General features: G+C 39.8%; 1 protein-coding gene across 9 annotated transcripts in view; it reads left to right on the top strand.

The window, feature by feature from the left end:
- Positions 1-20,705, top strand: part of PRRC2C (proline rich coiled-coil 2C) — a 67,760-nt gene that overhangs the window by 3,511 nt on the left and 43,544 nt on the right. For 8 of the 9 annotated variants that reach the window (XM_058808489.1, XM_058808491.1, XM_058808494.1 and 5 more), the window contains exons 2-5: positions 12,400-12,567; positions 13,655-13,832; positions 17,160-17,263; positions 20,130-20,261. In XM_058808489.1, the coding sequence (XP_058664472.1) occupies positions 12,453-12,567; positions 13,655-13,832; positions 17,160-17,263; positions 20,130-20,261 (529 nt within the window). In that variant the 5' untranslated portion in view covers positions 12,400-12,452. Of the gene's footprint in view, positions 1-12,399; positions 12,568-13,654; positions 13,833-17,159; positions 17,264-17,398; positions 17,624-20,129; positions 20,262-20,705 lie in introns of those variants that run through there. The other variant, XM_058808495.1, reaches the window with a different exon arrangement.

The following is a 20,705-nucleotide window of genomic DNA, read 5'->3' as shown; positions in this document are numbered from 1 at the left end:
AATAATTTCCTCTCAGTTAAAGACCTGATACTGCTTTAGGACTTCTGTTTGAAACTCACTGAAGGACCTGTCTTAATATCAACGAATTGATGCTTTCATTTTGAAAAATAAATAAATACTGATTTACAGGGCTTGTTTTGTAGTCATGTTTAGGACAGGCTGTGCACAGCAGAAGTGAAAAGGAGCAAGAACATTCCTCTAGTGAAAAGGAGCAAGAACATTTTTCCTTGACAATGCAAATAAGAAAGATGTATTTTAGCAGGAAAAGCTTGCCTTTGGCTTGTGGCATTTCTGAGTGGTTGCTTTGCTGGAGTCACCTTGGTTAAGAGATGTTTTTCATGCCAGGGATGAAGCCACCAGCATGGACAGAGCTTCACGGGACACACAAAGCTCTGGATAACAACAAGTTCCTTGATATGTTTTTTAATAATGTCTTGAGCCTGAATTGTTTACTGCATCTTGAAAGCAAAGTGTCAAGGGATGTGTGGGTTGGGTTTTTTTTCTGAACAGAATAAACAGAAGCCAGAGCAAGTGAAGATGTTAAAGCTGCTCTGCAGCCATTTGGCAGATGCAAGTTAACTTCCATGGAAAATGGATTCTGTGGTGCTGAGAGACACATGCATAAAGCTGCCTGTGCTGATAAGGCTTTTTGAATTTAGCTTCTCATCTTTTTTTCCCCTTCTTTTTGTGGTCAAACCCAGTCTGAAGCAGAGATCTGGAGCCCACCCTTACTGTAATGAACTGCTGCTGTCCAGAGCTGTTGTCAGTGTGCTGTTGGCAGCTGCATCTCTTCCATGCTGAGCATTCCTCAGTGAGCAAGGAGATGTGTCTGTTCCAAGAACTGGGTGAGTCACAGGCAGAAGCATGCAACCAGAGCTCCAGAGGATAATGGGCAGCAGGTAGAGAGCCTGTGAGTGCCTGTGAGCTCTCTCCAAGCTGGACCACACCGAGGAACAAAATTGTACCACCTTTATTTGCATTGCAGGGAGATTTTTGTACTGCTGCTGACAGTGTGTTGCAAGCTGGAGGGTTTGGCAGCCCTGGCTCTCACTATCACAGTGGGAGTATCTTAAAAACCTTCAAAATGTGCTGTTACATCTCTTTAATACAGACAATAAATTGTGGGGTTTTTTGATGTACATGGGTCTGGTTAGGAATAATAGGAGTAATGGGCAGCAAAGAATTTGGACAAGGTGGGAAGTTTTAAATGTGACAAGTAGCTTAAGTCATTACATAAGTGATTAGAGTAACTGTTTTAAACTTTTTTATATAATGCTGAGGTTGTACAAGAGTTCAGAACTGGTTTTTCTGTAGGTTCTTCTTGAGTGCTTTCATCTTCAGGTTGGACCCTTCACAACAAAATTACCTTGAGAAGATGAACAGAAAAGAATTGGGGGGAAAAGCTGGCAAAGAGGGGAATAATTTTGGCACGTGTGTTCTGAAGAAGAGGGGAAATCCTTAAGGATGTGGCCCTAGAGTGGTTCTTGTGCACTCTCAGAATATTCTGTAGGAGCTCATGAACAGAGGAGCTTGCCTGAACATTATTTCAAAGCAACTAATAAATTTCCAAAGTAAAACCCCTTACATGTAATTATTTCTTATTTAAACATTAATTTATGAATAGGGGCTTTGGAAAAACAAGTATAAAATTTTTTTACTTATTTGCAGTTGAGGTCAGGGATACTTTAAAGATACAGAAAAGCTTGATGAGGAATCTGCTCAATGTTGTTGTTCCTGGGGAAGAACACTGACAAAAGGTCTTACTTCCTCTGTGAAAAAACATGAATTATTTCATGGGGCTGGAAATTGTGGTAAATGAGTAGGAAATGGAAGTTTTGGAAGAGAGTTATTCCCAGCAAAGGAATGATTGAACTTTTTTCTCCTGATCTGTCCTGCTCTCTGTCCACTGCCCAGGTTTACATGGGGTGGGTGGGAAGGGTTGAAATGTTCCACCAGCTCAGTGAGGGTTGGCAATAAAGAGGTTTTTACAGTAAGTATTAAAGTGTAAGGGAAAAATGAAACAGTGGAAGGATGGGCATTGGCTGTAAATGGCTGCAGCTTCTGCTCATCTGTTGGGAATCTGGTCCTTTTTCCTGTATTTATGGATTTTCTTTCATCAGCTTCCTAGAAGGAGGTGTTTTGCACCAGTTTATCACTGGGAGCAGCTTCAGGAGGGGATCCTGCTCAGCTCAGCTGTTCCTCTGGTAATTTCCCCCAGGCAGCAGCTGCAGAGGAGCACACCCAGCTCACCTCAGCGTGCTGAGGCTGCTGCTGTAGCCTCTCTGGATTTGTCTTTTGTCCCCATTTTCCCAGCCTGACACAGCAGCCACTCCTCAGGATGCCACCAAGGAAGATGCTCCCCATGTCACTTGGTGTGTGGGGAGAAGGATTTGCTGATATTTTTGCCTTTCCAGGCTTCTGCTGGGTGGTGTGGTTCAGTTGAGCAAGAGACAAAGTGGTGCTTGTGACAGTGTGCTGAGTGTGTTTGTAATTTTTTATGGGATTGTTTGTGATCCTAACCATTAACAGATGCCTTTACAGAGAGCTGCTGGGGTCTGGATAAACTGAAATCTAAATCTAAATGAGCTATGAAGAAGCTTGGTAAATAGTTGTAATTTTTTTCAGTTTAAAATCTTTCTGACAGGAAAGACAGGTCATGCTAGTGTTCTGTATTCACAGAAAATGTTGCCTCCCAGGCTGCTGTTTGAATCCTGCACTTTGATAGCAGGTACACAGCTTCTTTCTGCAAGAATTACCCTTGATTTATTCCCTTATCTTGTGCTCAAAAATAGGCAGCAATTCAGTTTGGTGAGCTTTGAAGTTTTCTCATTCTTCCAAATAATGGAAATTTCTTTAATAAATGGTTTTGCAAATCTTAAAAATAAGTCTCATTTGGCATCTGCAAGTTGAAAAGCTAATTGGGCAAAAGCACTTGCATTGTTCTGTTCCCAGAAATAATGAGAACTCTTATCATTATGATGCTCTCTTTAATTCTATAGAAACTGTTTGGGGTTTTTTTCTGGCCCTGGCTTTCTTCCAGAACTTCAAAACTCCTGCCTCAATTGAAAATTTACAATTTATGAAAGTTTCTTAACCAGCTGCATGAAACTGGAAAATCAAAAATCTGTCTTGCAAAAAAATTTGCTTAATGTTTGATGTCAAAGAAATCAGAAAAGACTCGTAAAGACATTGTCAGGCTAAGAAGAAATAAAATAACCTGCTCTAAAAGTGACCCGCAGAGAAATCTGGGATGTTAGGTTCTCAGAAAAGAATAGATTTTTGGTTGGAACATGTTTAAAATGTCTAAATTGTAGCTGTGTTGGGTTGGTGCATTGCCTTGTCCAGTTGGGTTCTGCCCTAGGTGGGACACTCACTGGCGGTCTCTTTACTGGAATGTCTTGAAAAATCCTTTCTGGCAGAGAAAGTGGGATAATTTACAAAGGGCTGCTGTTGAAGGAGTGTTTCTTGTACAGGGTATTGGTGGTTAACTCCTCATTTGCACTCGGGCTGTGCTTGTGGTGTTGGGTTTCTCTGCACTGGTCTGGTTGTGTAGAACAAATGGGAAAATGAACTGGACACCTGCAGTACTGTGCTTGTATTTACCTGCTCACCATATTCCACTGTGCTCTTCCCATCCTACAGTTTAGGAGGCTCTTTGACATCTGACAGCTTTTTATCCACGTGCCAGTGAGCAATAAGGTTTGTTTTGCATTGCTGCCTTGCTGTGCCTCAACCCAGACTGGGAATTGCCCTGATAAGAATTAGACAAGTGAGATGTTTGTTACTCTTGGAATCTGCAAGCAGAACATGTGGAGAGCTGTTTGATTAAACACAATTCCACATCACCTCCATCAGCAGTGAGCAGCCTTACAAACCTGTGCACAGACAGACAGACAGACTGTGCTGCAGTGTTGAGCTGCTGTGCCTCTGCCAGGACCAGTCTGGACCATCCCAGCAGAGGGGAATGCTGAGCCCAGGCTGCATTTGGCACATGCAGGCACATTCTGATGCTCATGACTTTGTGTAGTCAGGTTCACAACTCCAACCTTTAAATCCCTTCTCTTTATTATTTGATTGTATGCAAATTCCATCAGTCTGATAGCCTAAAGAAAAAAAAAAAGTTAGCACTATTCCTCGTTGCAAAGAAGTTTGAAAATAACAACCAAAGGAAAGTAGATTTTCTGAACTCACAAAGCTAATTAAAATCACTTCTATCTAGATCTTTTAAACCAGTCATCATTTTTTTTTTTTTGGCTAAGGATTTGAGCCTTAAGACTGAGTTTGGACATCATGTGTTTCACTTCTTCAAGGTACCTGACCACCAGAGTAGTATTTTCTGTAGGAGTCTTACTTGCTTAAAAGTGCTGCTGCTTGAGGTGGCAGATGTTGGGCTTTTAGTCCAGAATACCAAAAAAACTTTTGTTAAAACTCTCTGGTGATTCTTGTACCATTTTTCATTATCTAACCTCTGGAAATTCAAAGAATTACCAGACACAAAATTGGCTGAAGGGAATTTCTTAATTTGACCTTGTTTGATACTCCACTTTGAAAATCAATATTATTTGAAATCAATTTTTGTTTTCATTGTAAAGTTGTCATTGCAATAGAAATACCAGTATTTCATTATAAAGCTACAGCAGACAGGGATATTCTTCTGCATGTGCAGTAGTTGAGAACTGAATGAAATTTTTAGGGAGGAACTTCCTAATTTCAGCATTTTATTTTAAGAATAGCTGTATTTATACTTGAGTGCATCTCTAAATTGTCTCCTTAGCTCCTTGTAAAAGGCAGAAGTCAGTGTAAGGGGTGTGTTGATGAACAGCTTCACTTAGTAGAAAGCTTAAGACCAAACTTGGGCCATTGGTGTGAAACATGGAAGAAAGAGACAAACATTGAAAGCATTGAATTCCTGGATAACTGCATTGTTGTAGGTAATATTTAAATAGTATTTGTGAGGATACTGAACAACTTTATTTGTTGTTCTGGCTATAAACATGCAAAAAAATCCAGTGAATGAAATGAAAACTGCTTTATTTCCACCCAAAGTTCCTAAATAGCTGCATTGGCATCATTTCTGCCTGTGAGGGGAGGGAATGGGACCAGAATCTCTCACTTACCTGAGGTCACCTAAAAAGGAGAAGATTTCCTAAGCACTAGAGACACCAGAAATGATCTTAGCTGAAAGAAAGCAGCTGTGTGAAAGTATTGAGTGCATTTTTGACAGCTTTATTGGCAGTATGAATTTAACCTGTCTGTGGCTTTTTAATCCCTTGTTATGTGGACACATTTAAGTCATGCTGATTCTCATTGAGCCTGCTGATCAAGCTGCTTTTGTCAGGGCTGTTCCACAGGAATATGGTTGCATTGAAATATTCATGCACATACAGTTAAGCAGATATTTAAATCTGTGGTTAGAGACAAATTTAAGGTTTGCTGTACTTGGATCTGTGAGGTTTTTAATTATTTTTTCTTTTGTGCTCAAGAAAAAAAAAAATTGAACTGACATAATTTTTTTTTCTGCAGTAATCATCCTAAAAGTTTGTTTGGTGCCATGTTAGCCTTAAAATGCTCCCAACAAAAATTCCCTGAGCTGTTGTGGTTTGTTGCTGGTTTTCCTGTTGGAAAGCCAGGATTTAGTTGATTTCTCCCAAAAAATGGGTTCCACAAGGTGCCTTGCAGCCTTTCTAAGGCAGCAGATTTGCTTGCTCTGTAGATTGCTGGTTCAAAGTAACACATGCTTTGAAGTACTTTCTGAGCTGAGAATTTTTTGTGGGTGGCTAATTTGGGTTGCTTTTCATTGCTTACTTAGCTTAGCTCTATTTAGATTGCTGTTGCATGTCTGTTAAAACTGATGCTGACATATTTGTGGATGCCCATTTCTGGCATCCCCAAATTCCATTTTTATAGGATAATGCCCTAAAATGGCTGTCTTGTGTCATGGTGTGTTTCCCACCTCACAGACTCAGCTTTGGTGTAGTTTTGGAAAGACTTTCTTAGGTTTTAAAGAGGAGCAGTTTGAGGAATAATTGAACTAGCAAAGCCTGCTAGTCTCAGGATGAAGTGTCTTGGTTCTGAAGAGCCAAACTAATTTTGATTTTTTTCCATTTGGTGGCTGTAACTCCTCTGTAGATTGTGCCCATCCTACAGCTCTCCCAAGGAGGTGATGGGTACATGGAGATGGTTATTAAAGAGTTTTTTTGTCCTTCTTAGCTGCCAATCTCCATGGATTTCACAGAGTCCATGCAATCAGTGCTTTGTGCCCTCTTTCAAGCTGTGCTGGAAACCAGTGAGCCCAAAATCTAGAGATGGAAGAGTGAGACTTCCTAAAGAAATGAAACTTGTATAGAATAAACTGTACTGAGATCTACCCAAGAACTCTTCAAAAATTTGAGGAGTTTCTCCTCTTGGAGGTCATAGAGCCTTGATGGGGATACATGAAGGAAAAGCTTGGAATTCCCAAAGTTTTCCTGCAATTTTCAGCCTACTTAGCAGCAACCTGCTTGATAATGAACTTTGCTGCAAGTGGCTCTTGAAGGAAAGGGAAATCCTGATTTCAGAGGCTTTATTAGATACTTAAATTTGACAGAGATTTCTTTGCTGCCTGAGTGTTACCAGAGGTTCTCCAAGCTTGTTTTTGTGTCATATTAAGCTGACAGTGCTGCAGTTATTAAAATTTCTTAATAGTGGGATAAATGGCCAGAGCTTTTGTGTATTTGTTTTGTTGTTATGTTTTTGTAAACAAAAATGGGCTAAAAATGGTGGCTCCAGAGGGGAAAATATAAAGCCATCAAGAAGAGATTGTTGATAAACATCCATGTCAAAGGAATGTTTAATTGTAATTCCGTTTTTTATCTGTGTGCAACCTTCCCTCTTCAAAACCACATCCAAACCCCATGTACTAAATAATTGCACAGTATTTTGGAGTGTCCTTTTAAAATAATAGGATTCCATGAGACTGGGTTACAAAAAGCACAAAAAAAGGCTTTCTTGGGTTCCAAGTGCTTTGACTCCAGTATCCTCTGTTTCTTTGTTTTAAGTTGTCATTCTCTTTCTGTAATTGATTTAAATTGGTCTCTTTTCTGAAGATCACACAGTTGTTTTTCAAAAATTCATATCTAGCTGGAGACTATGCTTAGATTTTACAGTAGTGGGCAGTTTCTTCAGTTCTAGAATCTAAATATGCCAGACTTACAGTTGAAATGAAAACCTTGTCTAAAATTTTTAATGCCACATTTTTATGTGCAGTGAAATTTTGTTTTGAATTTGATTTGGGAGCATCTGCCTCTAAAACCAATGGCATATGTGGTTGCCATAAATGTTTAATTTTATATATATATATGTGTGTGTATAAATATATATATTTAATATTTATTTAAAATGTATGTATAAATATGCATATTTTATATATTTATATATAATTTTTAAATTTTTTTGGTAGTTGTATTTGGTTCCAGGATTTACCAGAGCCACATTGTTCAGTGTCCCAGAAACAAAGCTATTCTTAGAAAAGTGAAGTTATGGCTGGATACAAATAACAGATTTGTATAAGATGAGTTTTACCCTTTCACTGCTTTTAGTGTGCTTAAAATAGTGTATGGAAACTCTTTCTGGATTGGTTTCTGTTTTGAGAGAGGTGCTAATGTGTCCCAGTTATGAATAAACTTTCATGTAGTGTTTTTGGTGATGTTTCCCACTTCACAGATGGATTTGAGGCACTGAGAGTTCAGATCTCCAGCTGGTTTGAGTCCTGAGTGGTTCTCTTTGCCTTCCATCATTCCAGTGCATCTTTCTCCAAATGTGGCCAAAACTCAGCCCTTGGAGTAGAGGTGACAGGGACTAGAGATCCTTGCTGTGTTGAATAGGAATTGTGAGAATTATTGCAGTATTTTTAATGCTTTAAATTTTGTGAAACTCCTGTCCAGGTTACCTGTTCTGATTGAGCTTGTAGGCTGAAGAGGTGTGGTCTGAGGGTTAAGATGGAAGGACTGTATTAAATCTAACTGGAATAATGCTGAAGAAGTCTCTTGACATGTTGCACTAAAAACCAGACCTTTTTTGTCTAAGGGTTTAAATATGCAGTGTATAAAATATGGTTTGTCATCTGGTCTGACAAGAATTTAGGAGTCAAGCTGTTAAATGTTTTATACTTCTTGCTGCTCAGTCCTCAAAAGTGACCTCAAAATATGGAATATTTTTACCTTGTTTAAGTAAAACTTTTTTCTGAAGCAGAGGTGGCACCTTTTAAAGGCTGCACTTGCCCCTAATGGAACATTATCCAAAGTTTGCAGGAGTAACAAATTGTATCATTAAATTCTAAACAAGTCATAGAAGTGAGTTCTAAAATGATCAGGAGAGCTAGGAATTTAGTGGGATATGTGTGGGGTTTTACTATTAAAAACATGTTTTTGTAGTCTGGAACCCACTGCATTCAGTTTGTTCTTTACCAGATCTAAATGTCTAAGAGGACACAAGTAAATGTTCCTTAACAGAGACCAGGATATTTAGAATTTGTGGCAGCCCCTTTGTGTGCTATTTTCTGTACAAAAGTTTCTGAGTTCCTTGAGGATTTAAAACAGTTGGAGTCTGAAAAAATAGTCTGCTACAGAAATTAGAGTAATAATTTTTACCCTGAAATCTTCAAGACACAGTGAAGTGATTTAATAACATTGCAGAGCAGGTTTGCTGCAGAATTTTGGGAGCACTGTGCTCTCTGTAGCTGTAATCATTCACAATGAACAGCTGACTTGCTTAAATTTCTTGAACCCTGCCAAGTGCCATTGTGGCTTGTGCTGTTCCTGTGCTTCCTTAGCTTGGAAAGTGCTCCTGACACCTTGTGTGTGTTCTCAGGGCTGCTCACAGCCTAAGCCTGGTGCACAGCAGCACTTCACTGTGAGGGTTTGAGTAATAATAACAAAATATGGAAATATTGGGCAAATTGGGAATCACCTGGGGAGGAAAGGGCTTGATGTGTCCTGTGTTGAAACACCTCAGGTGTTCTGGTTCCAGTGCTCAGGTATAGGGATGTGGCACACACAGCTGAAGTTTGGATGAAAAGTCTTGGAGCTGGATGGTTTTACATGGCTCAGAGTCAGGCATTTGTCTCTTCATGGCTGATGTCAGGTGGATCTGAGTGCTTTGTTCAAGGCTCTTCAGAGAGGGAGAGTTTGTCATCCCTGGCTTCAGTACCTGGTCTAAAGTCTAATTTTGTAAGAATATCTTCTTTGGCAACCAGTATCAGGTCTAAATATACTTAAATATAGATATATTGTCAATTATTGAGTATATTGACCTGCTGAATTGAAATTATTTTTGTGCAAGTCAGATTACTGAGGAATGTGCAGCTTTAATCATTGTAAAACGGTTTATTTTCCTGTGTAATACAAGTTGGGGAAAAAACTTGTCAAACAGTATGAATTTTAATGGTATAAAAGGCTTAGAGCTCAGTTGTAATGAGCAGACAAATTTTTCTAAATTAAACATAAAAAGGGATATTCGGGGAATGTGTTCACTGCCCCGTTCTTGGAGCTGTCAAATGTTCTCGAAAGAGCAGTTGTTACAGTGAAGGTCTGCCCAAGTATGAAATCTGTATTGCTCTGTAAAAAAGAGTGTTATTATGATGAAGATTTTCCAAATTTCATCTTTACCAGAGGTGCAGGCTTTGGAAGAATATGACAGAAGATTATCTTAAACCACCCTCAAACTGCTTTCTGCTTGCTTTGTCTGTTTCTGTTGAGTCTTTGCTGCTGTTAACAATTTTGGGGATAAAAAACGACCCAAGTTGTCTTTTTTTAATTTATTTATTTTGTTTGCCAGTTTCTAGATTATTCACCATTGTGAAGCTACTTCTTGTTACAAGCTCCTTGGCTGGGATGAGTCTTGGGCCAAAAATTAAAGTTCTGGATGAGCTGTTTGCACTTGAAAGAACATGTAAGCACAGGGATTGTAGTTTATGACTTGATACAGTTACAGGCTCACCTGAAAGCTGGTTTGCCACCCTCTGCACTGGGCAGTTACTGCCCAGAACCTTCTGTGATGCTCCGGGATGATTGTGGTGGACTCTTTATCATAAATACAAAATCTAGATTCCAGCCACAGACTTGGCTGCTAGGCTGTCCCTCATCTATCCAAAAAAACAAGCTACACTGCAAGGTTCCACTGGGAGCCAAAGCTCAACACTCAAATATCTTTACAGGAAAAAACCCACCCAGTCTGAAAGATGAATTATCTTATCTTAGCTTATCTTTGGAGTTATCAGACAACCTTTCACTCTTGAGGCTGCCCCAGTGGTTAGTTGCAATCCAGCATGTCAGGCTTTGCCCATCGCTGTTATTCCTGGCCAGACTGCTGCTTCCAGCCTGTCTGCAGCGCTGAATCCAGGCAGACTCGTTTAGCAGGCTGGCTCTGCATCACACATGAGGCTCTGCCTTGGCCCTTTCTTCTGGAAGGAGATTCAGTTTACCAGAAGGAGTTCTGTGAAAGGGCCTGGCAGGCTCTGTCCCTTCCACTCCTCTGTTCCTCTCTGTTCCCAGCCTTGTATTTATGATAGAAAATCCACCACAGTTATCCTGGAGCGCCACAGAAGGTGCTGGGCAGTAACTGCCAGGAGCACAGGGTGGCAAACCAGCTTTCAGGTGATCCTGCAACTGCAATCACTGTGCTCACACGTTCTTTCAGGTGCAAACAGCTCATCCAGACTTCTGATTCCCAGCCCTGTTTCACCCTGCTCCGGTCCTGCATTTTGTATTTTTGGATGACACATAAAATAACTGTTGGTGTAACAGTTGCTGTTGAAATAGCCAAGTGCTGACTAATCTGGAAGAAGAATCTGGGAGTTGCTGTCTTTTTCTGAGGGGAGAATATTTTCTTGGCCCCATACAAGGCTGGAGATTGTCCCCTTTGCAGCAGTCTGCATGGATTGTAACAGAACAGCTTCTGGCCCAAGTTGTGCTGAAGCTGAGCCATCCCAAGGTTATTTGCCATCTTCATTTCTTTTCAATCATGGCTTGGAAATTGAGGTACAAGGCAGAGGAGGATGGAAATGTTATCATACCTGTATAAATTAAATTTCCATGGTATTTGACATTGCTGAATGTCTGTCATGACCAAGTAGGTGCTTTGTTCTTTAGATTGCTTGTCCTTGCAAACTCTTAATCCACGAGCACCTTGCATGGGAATCCCATTCCCTTTGAGGATCTGGGTTTGACATGGGAGTTTGATCACTAAAAGGTTTGAGCAGGATGTCTTGCTTCTTGCTGCCTGCTTTTAGATTGAAACACAAGTCTTTGGGCATATATAACTCTTCTGGAATTCATATAGAAACAGATGAAAAATTGTTGTTGTAAAGAGGGGTGGCAGGATTTTTGTCTGTGAAGAGAAATCAAGGTGTATAATAATGTTCTGTTTGAGGGAATGCTCACTTGTGTTCCTGCCTGGTGATGAGCAGCAGCTCTGCAAGTTCCTTCCAAGAACTTCTAGAGAAGGATCACAGTTAATTACTGGGTTCTTTCTCTCCAGGCCTGTTATTCTGGGGGAAGGAGGGAGGAGAGGAATGACCTGCTCCAAGAGCCCTGTAATTTACTGCTGCAGAAAGAATAGTGTAACTCTTGGTTTAAGGAATTCTCACTCTCCTCCTCTGAGCAGACTGTGTTCTGGTTTTGACAAACAAAAAATCCTTACTCTGTGTATTTAGTGTCTCTGGCTGCTGTGTTCGTGATGGTTTTAATTGGAGAAAAAAGAAGCAGATTCCAGAAATACTGTACTGCAGTAACTGTTAATTGTCTCAGTACTTGGCTTTGGGAGTGGGTGAGGTCACTGAGCTTCCCCAGTGGGGAAGGAGCTGCTGGTAGAAATTCTGTGTCTTTGTGGGCTTTGGGATTGGCTTTTTATTATTCATTTTCTAGTGAAATCATGGATGGTATTTACCATTTTATCAAATTCAACATCAAACCAGTGTTTGATGTTAATTAAATGCTGACCCTCCTGATTTTGTGACATTTATATTGAAGAGATAGAAATACTTTAAAATTCCTGATGTTACATAAGGATAAGGTTTCTGGAGTTAATGCATTCCTTGGCACCCTGCAGAATTCTTAAATGAAACAGTGCTAATGGTGTTAAATATGCTGTCCACTTCTGCCCTGTGACCTCTGACTTCAATCTTGGCTCCTGTTGAGATTTTTTCACTTTTGTGTTGTTTTTCTCCACAGGCAGATTTTGGTTCAGGTTGTTTCACTTTTGTGTTGTTTTTCTCCACAGGCAGATTTTGGTTCAGATTGTTTCACTTTTGTGTTGTTCTCCACAGGCAGATTTTGGTTCAGGTTGTTTCACTTTTGTGTTGTTGTTCTCCACAGGCAGATTTTGGTTCAGGTTGTTTCACTTTTGTGCTGTTGTTCTCCACAGGCAGATTTTGAGGAGCGCACGGAAGGTACCGGACTCGATGAGTTTCCAGCGAAATGTCGGAAAAGTCAGGCCAGAGTACAAAAGCAAAGGATGGAAAAACAAAGTATGCAACACTCAGTCTGTTTAATACCTACAAGGGAAAGTCACTGGAAACTCAGAAAACCACAGGTGAGTAAGCTCTCTTTAGAGTTGCATTCTTGCAGTTTCATCATTACTGCAGTGCTAATTAGGAGTGCAGAGTATGTGAGCACTTAACCACAGCATGGTTTTTCATAACTGCTTGGTGCAGCAGCGAAGTGGAGGGACTGGGGAAGGCAGCATTCATTAGAGCTTCTGCTTAGCTGTAAGCAGGAGTGTCAGTTCAGAGAGACAGCATTTGCAGCCTAGTAGGAAGTAGAATGTGGGTAAATAAAGATGTGCCATTCCCCAGCTGTGCATTTTACTGCATTTACATTTGCCATGCTGGAATTGTTTAATTAAGGAAAAGGCAGTGCTCACTTACAGCTCAGAGACTTTTGATTTTTTGACAAACACTGGATAAAACTTACGCTGATATCTTGAATAAGGTGACTGTGAGCCTGCTTTTCATGAGTCATTGAATGGAGAACCAGGGGGAAATGATGTTCTGAAGGTTTTGAACTTGACAAAGTTGCCTAAATTGTTTGTGAAAGAGAAAAAGAGTGCCCAAGCTTGTTGAAGGTTGCCACAATATTGTTTTTTTACCCAGGGCAGTAACTTGGCTTGTTGCCTGAGTTGGGTACTTGGTAGGTTGAATGTCCTGTGGGGTGCATTAGCTTTGTACTTGTGGTCTGGAGTAAATAGAGTTTGTAGGAATGTTTTTGCAAGGGCAGCAGCTGCCAGCTGAAATTTGCAGCAATAAAGAAATGGGCCAGACCCATAGGGGTATTCCTGGACTCATCAATGTACATTAAGCTCCAGGAGAGCAAGAGAATAATGCTTGACATTAACATCATGTTGTAATTGGCTTTTTTAGCTTTGTGTCACTGAATGTTGTGTATAAAGGTGGGGCCATATATCCTTTTTAATTTCTGGAATAATGACTCACTGCTCAAAAAGTACTCAGGTCTTCCCAAACCATGTGTTTTCAACTCCCTTCTTTAAATAATAAATTTTCAAGCATTTAAAATTTTTAATTCTTAACACTCTTAAATTTTTCTAACTTTCTTACAAACCATTTTTATGTAGCTCTGCCTAAACAGAGTTGTTAACTTGCACTTTCTGTTCTGGCACCCAGTTGCTGCACGCCATGGATTGCAGAGTCTTGGAAAAGTTGCTATTTCCAGGAGGATGCCTCCCCCAGCTAATCTGCCCAGCCTGAAAGCAGAGAACAAAGGCAACGACCCCAATGTGAACATTGTGCCTAAGGATGGCACAGGATGGGCTTCAAAACAAGAGCAGCACGAAGAAGAGAAGTGAGTTTTCACCTCTTTTTGCTCTGAGAATTATTCTAGTTACTCCATTTCTTGCTGCTGAATGTTCAGTGTTCTGCAGTCACATAGAGAAACTTTTCTCCTTTAAGCTTTTATAGGATTTCTGTGGAATTAAAAAAATAAAATAAAAAAGAATTAACACTAGCTTAGTTTGTAGGGCCATTTCTCTCAGGTTTACCCAAAACTGTGAATTGTCAGGACCTGGGAAGAAATTTGCTACACTGGAGTGTTCTCAGTGTAGCTATCAGAGAGGAAATAGCACCACTATTAATTTCTGTGAGGAAGAATCTTGATAGTAGAGAGATATTTAAAAGAAAAACTTTGCACAAAAAAACCCTCCTCACATTTAAGTTGAAAATGATCTGCTTATAAATTCCATATGAGGGGAAGAATGAATTTCCTTGGACATGTAAGTTTTGATGTCTGCTGACAGGAAATACTGCAGCATGTTTTTGTAAGATCAGTGTCATCACCTTAAATAAAATTCTCTTAAAACCCCAAGGAACACAGCAGGAAAATTAGAGAATAGCTTGCAATTTCATGAGACTATGCAAAAATCAGCTGGATTGTGCTTGTGCACAATTTGAGTTTGAGGAAACTCAAAAATTCCTGATTTGCATAAGTTTAAGTCTCTGCTTTATTTTTCTAATGATTTTTAATATTTCCACTTTAATTGTTTTTTGCTAGAATGCCATAAATTCTAAAGACTTTGAATTTTTTTTAATCTTCAGCTCTACACTATTGTTGCAGACTCCTCCAGTATGTGAAATAAAAAGACAGAATTGTGGCAGTGTTGTATACCTTGTATGATACAAATTTCCCATTCTCAGTGCATGAGTTGTTTCACACTTGTACAACTAAAGAAAATTGGATGAAAGGATCAGAGGATCTTAGCATATGCTGAGTTGGGAGAGACCTGTCAGGATCATTGAGTCCAACTCCTGGTCCTGCACAGGAAAAAATTAAATGGAAACTGAAGCTTTTCAGCTTCTAATTGCAAAGTATTTTAAAGCAGTTCTTTTGTGCCATGTAAGCCTAAAATAGGATGTGATTCTCACTGCTCAAGGTTTAAGTGTTAATTCTTTTCATACAAATTGCTCTGAAAACTGAAATTTAGGGGCAGTGGTTGTATGTTCCTAGTGCTTGTGAAAGCAAAAGATGAGTTTTAAATGTTTCCTCCCTCATTTTTCTCTCCCTTTACTTTTCTTTGTGTACATTCCTACATTTAAATACCAATTTTAGACATCTCCCTAAAAAGCTGATAGACTTCAGGAATATAGTGTTGTGTTTAACCTTTTATTTTAAACTTTTGAAACTGCAGAGTCACAGTTTTCTGCCCTTTGGTATTTTAACAACCTCTCCCTGTGCTTTAAGGTCACTTACATTTTCCCAGTTAAATCTGTGTTGTAGCTTGTTTGACTAAAGCAGGCCTTTGCATGGCCATGTGTTTGGAGATACCAGCAGTTGTTCTCTTTACAAACAAATGAGTAACTGTCCCTTATCTGCAACTGGAAGTTGGTTGTATTTCCATATGTATTACTCTGATAAAGGCCTCAGAATCCAGATAAAACTAGTGAGGGAGAGATTGTTCCCAGGAACAGGTGTGTATGCCCAGGCCATGAGGAAATTCTCCCAAGTTTGGACCATCTGATGTGTTTGCTCAGATCTTAAGATCATTTGTTTGACTACTGCTGTGTTTGTGATATTTCAGTGTGCTTGAAATGCTGCAGCTTACATGTGAAGTGTTTTATTGTTCCTCTCAGAAGTGTTGCAGATAAAGGTTACATCTTGATAACAGCTTGCTTGAGTTTATTGCATTTTCTCTTGTATCATTTCATTTGCTCTCGTATCATTTCATGTGTTATTCCCTGTAATTATGAAAATTAATTACTTTACTGCTTTCTTGAGTTGCCACTCATTCCTGTGGGTATTGCTTCAGTCTCTTTCTTGGATAGTGCAGGCAGGATTTGATAAATTCAGCTGAGTTCTTTCACTCATCCATATTTGCAGGGCAGTGCTTAGATAATTAAAATTCTAAATGAGCTTGTATTTGAAACAGGAGAAATGCAAGGAGTAGCTTCTTTAGCGCTCTTGTTCCTTGTTTCACTTGTGTCACAAAGTTCAGCCATGTAAGTCATAAATTCCCCAAAGCCTGCTGTAAGAAATGCAAGTGAAAAACAGAAATAAAATGAGAACTGGGGTTTTCCCCCTTGATTGTAATACTCTCTTGGAACATGAAAGTTGCATTTTGTTATCCTTATGAGAAGCTTGTGTGTTTCTGCCCAGCAGTGATGATTTTGATATTTGCCTCTCTGGCAGTTCTGAGAGTCCTGTGGAGTGCTTTGAGTTGATCACTGTAGAACCCAAATGGAACTGATTTCTTACTAGTAGTCCTCAGAAATTTAGGATCATTTTAGGATCTACTTGGAGCATTTATAGTTGTTTCTTGTCAGTGAAGTGACATGATGCCACACTGCTTCTCTCTTTACTGGTGTATAAGTGATTCTAGACTACAGGATTTGCCTCATAATTCCTATTTTATCAAAAGGTCCCACTAAGGAGCTAAGGAGTCTTAGTTGGTTTTAGACATTAATGCATTGAGTCTTAAGTTACCTCAATATGCAGGTTACAGAAATAGCTTTTATTGAAAGAAGTTGAACAATATGACTGAATCTGCAGATTAGAAAGGGCTTGTGTCTGGGATTTTTACACTGGACAAAAAGAGTGCTTGTGCCTCTTCATTAAGATGGTGAGACTTGAGCCCATTTCTTCAGACTTAATGTTCTAAGCTTCAGTTCATGGTACCCATAGAGTTATTCATGATATCTTTAGCTTTCCTTATCAGTTCCTTTTATTTGGGAATTCCTGACATGTGTTTGACTTCTTTCTCTCAGTTCATGGTGGTCTTGAAGTGCTTTCCTCTGTTAACTCCCAAGGCAGGAGAACATTAATCCAAATTATTGCCTTTGATGGTTGTAGATGGATTGGTTTTTTTTGATTGTCCAATACAGTTCTTTTAAAAGTGTAATTCAGTTCATGCCTGGCTGCATTTCCTGCCCAGCCATTTTCATTCATTCCTTTCCTCTCTGGGAAATGGAATCTTGACATAATTAGCTAATTTATTCAATTTTTTTTTACTGTTATAACGACTCCTTTTATATAAGAAAATGCCTTTTCTGAGGAAAAGTAGTTAGTGGTTTTCAGCTGCACAGCTCCCCTGTTTTATTCCCTTGTTTGCAGAAGCCATCCTGGCACTATTATTGTGTGCTCACCCTCTTGTATTCACAAGTGCTTTTGCTCTCATTGCAGACAGCCAGACGTGCCCCAGACCCAGCCAAAACCTGCTGTTCCTGCTCCTCCAGAAGCAGCTCCTGTTGCCAAATCCTGGGCCAACACCAAGCCAGGACAGGATGGTGAGTGCTGCTCAGCTTCTGCACTGCACACCAGGCTGGGAGAGACCCCCACACTCAGCAGTCCCTTCAGCCTTGGCCACTTGGGACTGGGGAGAGTTGTGGAAGCAACATTCCAGGCTGGGAAATGAGCCCATCCCAGCCACTGCATTTATCAGCAGGTCTGGCTCACTTCTACAAGCTTGGTCACCTCTTTTGAAGTGCCAAAGAAGTGATGGTGACAGCATAAAATCTTCAGTGTGGCTGTGGTGAGGAGGGCAATTCACAGTCAGTTCTTCTAATACAAACAATTTTGGCATGGGAAGGAAAGATGTAAACAGTTGGTGGTCATTCTGATCATAGTTTTGGATCATTTTGTGCAAAGTATGTGTAGTTTTGCTTCTGTTGAAACATGTGAAATAGCAGCACTTTTCCCTTCATTTTATAAATGCCTTGGTTATTTTAGTATCAAAGTGATAGTGTTTAAGTAGTTTTCTTTTTGGGAAAAACATTAAAGGTGTGTTTGGAGGTTTATTTAACATAATTGGATGAAAGGATGGAAAATTGTTTCCATCAATGTTACTCTCAGCTTGAGTGTTTTCATTACAGATGTAAGTTCAGAACTAAATCCTCTTTTAAAATGCTTGTAGACTGAGAGATTATCCTCTGTCTCCATTATGATAAATAACCTGCAATGTGTTTGATTCCTTAAGTTTGAGACTTGTGAACTTTCCATGACTATAAAATGGAGTTCAGGCTTTCCAGTTGAAGAATTGAGTTCTTTAAATAATAAAATATTAATAGCATGGAGGTAATTTCTTACCTATTATATGGAGTTTGTTAACATCACATATCTAATGATTTTTTTGCACTGAGAATTAGAAGTGACAATTCTAAATACTCCATTTATGCTGCTTAGTGTTCAGTGTTCTGCTGTCAAATATAGCAACTTTTCTCCTTTAAGCTTTTGTAGGATTTCTGTGGAATTAAAAACCAAGAATGAGCACTGATGCAAAGTGATCTGCATAGAAGCTGATAAGATCATCTCCATGACACAGGAAATAGTGATTGGGCTCAGTAGCTTCAAAATGCATTTAGCTAATTATTTCATAGTTACCATGGCAGCTCGTGTGCCAAGCCCAGATGGCACCCTCATTTCATTCAATTAATGCAGCACTGGGTTTGCAGTTTGAGGCTTTCAGGAAGCAGCACTGGATGGGAATTGGCAGCAGCTGTTTGCTGTCCTGGGTTTAAAAGCCAGGCTCCACCTGTTGTGCTCCTGCTCTCCTGGGCTGCAGTTGGCTCTCAGACCTTGCTGTTTTCCAGCACTCACTCAGCCTCCTGCTCTTGTAAAACTTGAGTGAGGCAAGGCCCAACCTTGCTCTGATCCTCTTGGTGGCCATGGAGAAGGGAAAGACTTAGGAAATGTAACAGCAGTGTGTATTTTTCAGCTCATGCTTCAGCTAAAATTTGGAGTAAACTACTACCAAAGTATCTTTTAACTTCTTTCTGAACTGCTGGTTGCCCCTCTGGCTTTTTTAAACACAGTCAAGAAGATCTCTGGTGCTGTTACTTTGCCATTAAAACGTTGTTCACTGTGTAAGCTTGAGCAGAAAACATTTTTCCAGATTCATAACACTCATGAATGTTGCATGCCACAGGATCTCAGAAGGGGCTCTCTTGCCTGGCAGGTCATCTGGTCAGTGGGACTGCTTTTCTTTCCACTTGAAGTCACTGCTTGTAGCTGTTTAGGAGCAGCAGCAGTCCAGTGTCCTTTAGAAAAAAACAGATTAATGTGGTCTGTAGTATGTGAAGTCAGAATGAAAATTGAAAGAGTTCAAGGAAATTTGTAGACACAGGGATAAATACTGGTATTTGCTAACATGTCTTTACACAGCACAGAGTAAGGAGTTTATCCTGTGTTTAACTCTTTAAAAAACCCAACCAAATGAAAGCCCACTGGGATCCCTGCATTTTATCTTTGTGAATGATTCTGTCAGAGACTGGAGAGAACAGAAGTTTTTTGGTGGTTAAAAAAAAAAGCCAGTAGTCAGGATTGGGGGGGATTTGGACACCATATATTCAGATCCTTGTTTATGAGTTTGCCCTCTCCCCTAATCCCTGTAGCCTAGTACCACCACATCCCTTAGAGGGGTCAGTAGCAGAGACAGGTCCAGGAACAGGCTGTTATTCAGGCTGTTGGAATGGAAACCTGCACTCAGATTATTGGTGATTTGGCACAGAAATGCTGCTGATCTAATAGGTCACTATACATTGTGTGTATGGGGAGGAAAGTGATGCAAAGCAAACCCAACAAAACCTTCTTACAAGGAAAACAAGCTTTATATGTGGCTTCCATACTATGTGCAACAGAGGTCTTTAAGGAATATGATGTCAAGGGTTTTAGAAATCAAAGAATGTTTTTCTGATTTTTTTTTTCATAGTGTAAAAGCTGTAGCCTTTTAAAGTCATAGAGATTTCTTAGTAGAACAATAGTTAATCATAAATGTGTTTGCAATTACATAGTTGTCCATTCTTGGGTGGACTATAGTTTTAGAGTGAAAAGAAGGAAATTTTTGTCTGAAAGGAGTGGAGAAAAGTGTTACAGAGCTGAGGAACTCCAAGTACTCCCTGGGCTAAGACTTGTTCCATTGTTGCTCTCTAGTATTTCTGGATTTTTCTTCAGCAGCTGTCATAGTTGGTCCAGTAAATTTAACAACTTTAGAATTGGCATCCTTTATATTGCCAGTAAATGACTGTGGCTTTAACACTTAATGGTTTTTATTTTAAAGCTTTAATGTTCACTCCTAAAGGATGATCAGGCTTCTGTTGCTTTCTGACCAGTTTTGACTACAGCAGGTTGTGACCCTGTGAATATCTTGCTGTGCAGGTCCACCTATTCCAATCAATAGTTATTTCCAGCAAGAATTCCCCAGTCTGCCGGCAGCTGGGGATCAGGAGAAGTCAGGCAAGGATAAGGATGCAGCTGAAGATGGATCAGGAGCCAACCTACGACCACAGAGTAAGTGTGAGCTCCAAATTGTTGTGAAATTGCTTTGTGTGGAACTTACTGCTTGTGCCCTGTACAGGAGAAATAGATGAATATGTTGTTTCAATCATCACGCTCCTACATGGAAGAAGTGGATATTTGGGCCTTTATTCTGCTTTTCTGTGTTCATGGTGTGTGGAAAATAGCGTTTTTAATCACTTCCCATTTTCCCATGTAGTTGTGCTCTGAGGAACATTTCTATTTGCACAATACTGGCATTTTCTTACTTCAGCTGCTGATATCACAGCAGGTGGGACACCTCTTTAAAGAACTCTCCTAGACTTAACTAATTACAGAAATGGTGATCAGGGCTGGCCTTAAGTTGTTCATACTCCTAAGAGTGGAGCCTGAAAATTCCTGAAGAGGAAGTTCAGTCTACAGCATGCCAAAAGAGTGGGGTGTGCCTTTAAAGGCATT

The sequence above is a fragment of the Ammospiza caudacuta genome, chromosome 7, assembly GCF_027887145.1.
Source record: "Ammospiza caudacuta isolate bAmmCau1 chromosome 7, bAmmCau1.pri, whole genome shotgun sequence".
In the NCBI taxonomy this organism is placed as follows: domain Eukaryota; kingdom Metazoa; phylum Chordata; class Aves; order Passeriformes; family Passerellidae; genus Ammospiza; species Ammospiza caudacuta.
This window is presented reverse-complemented; position numbering and strand designations above follow the sequence as displayed.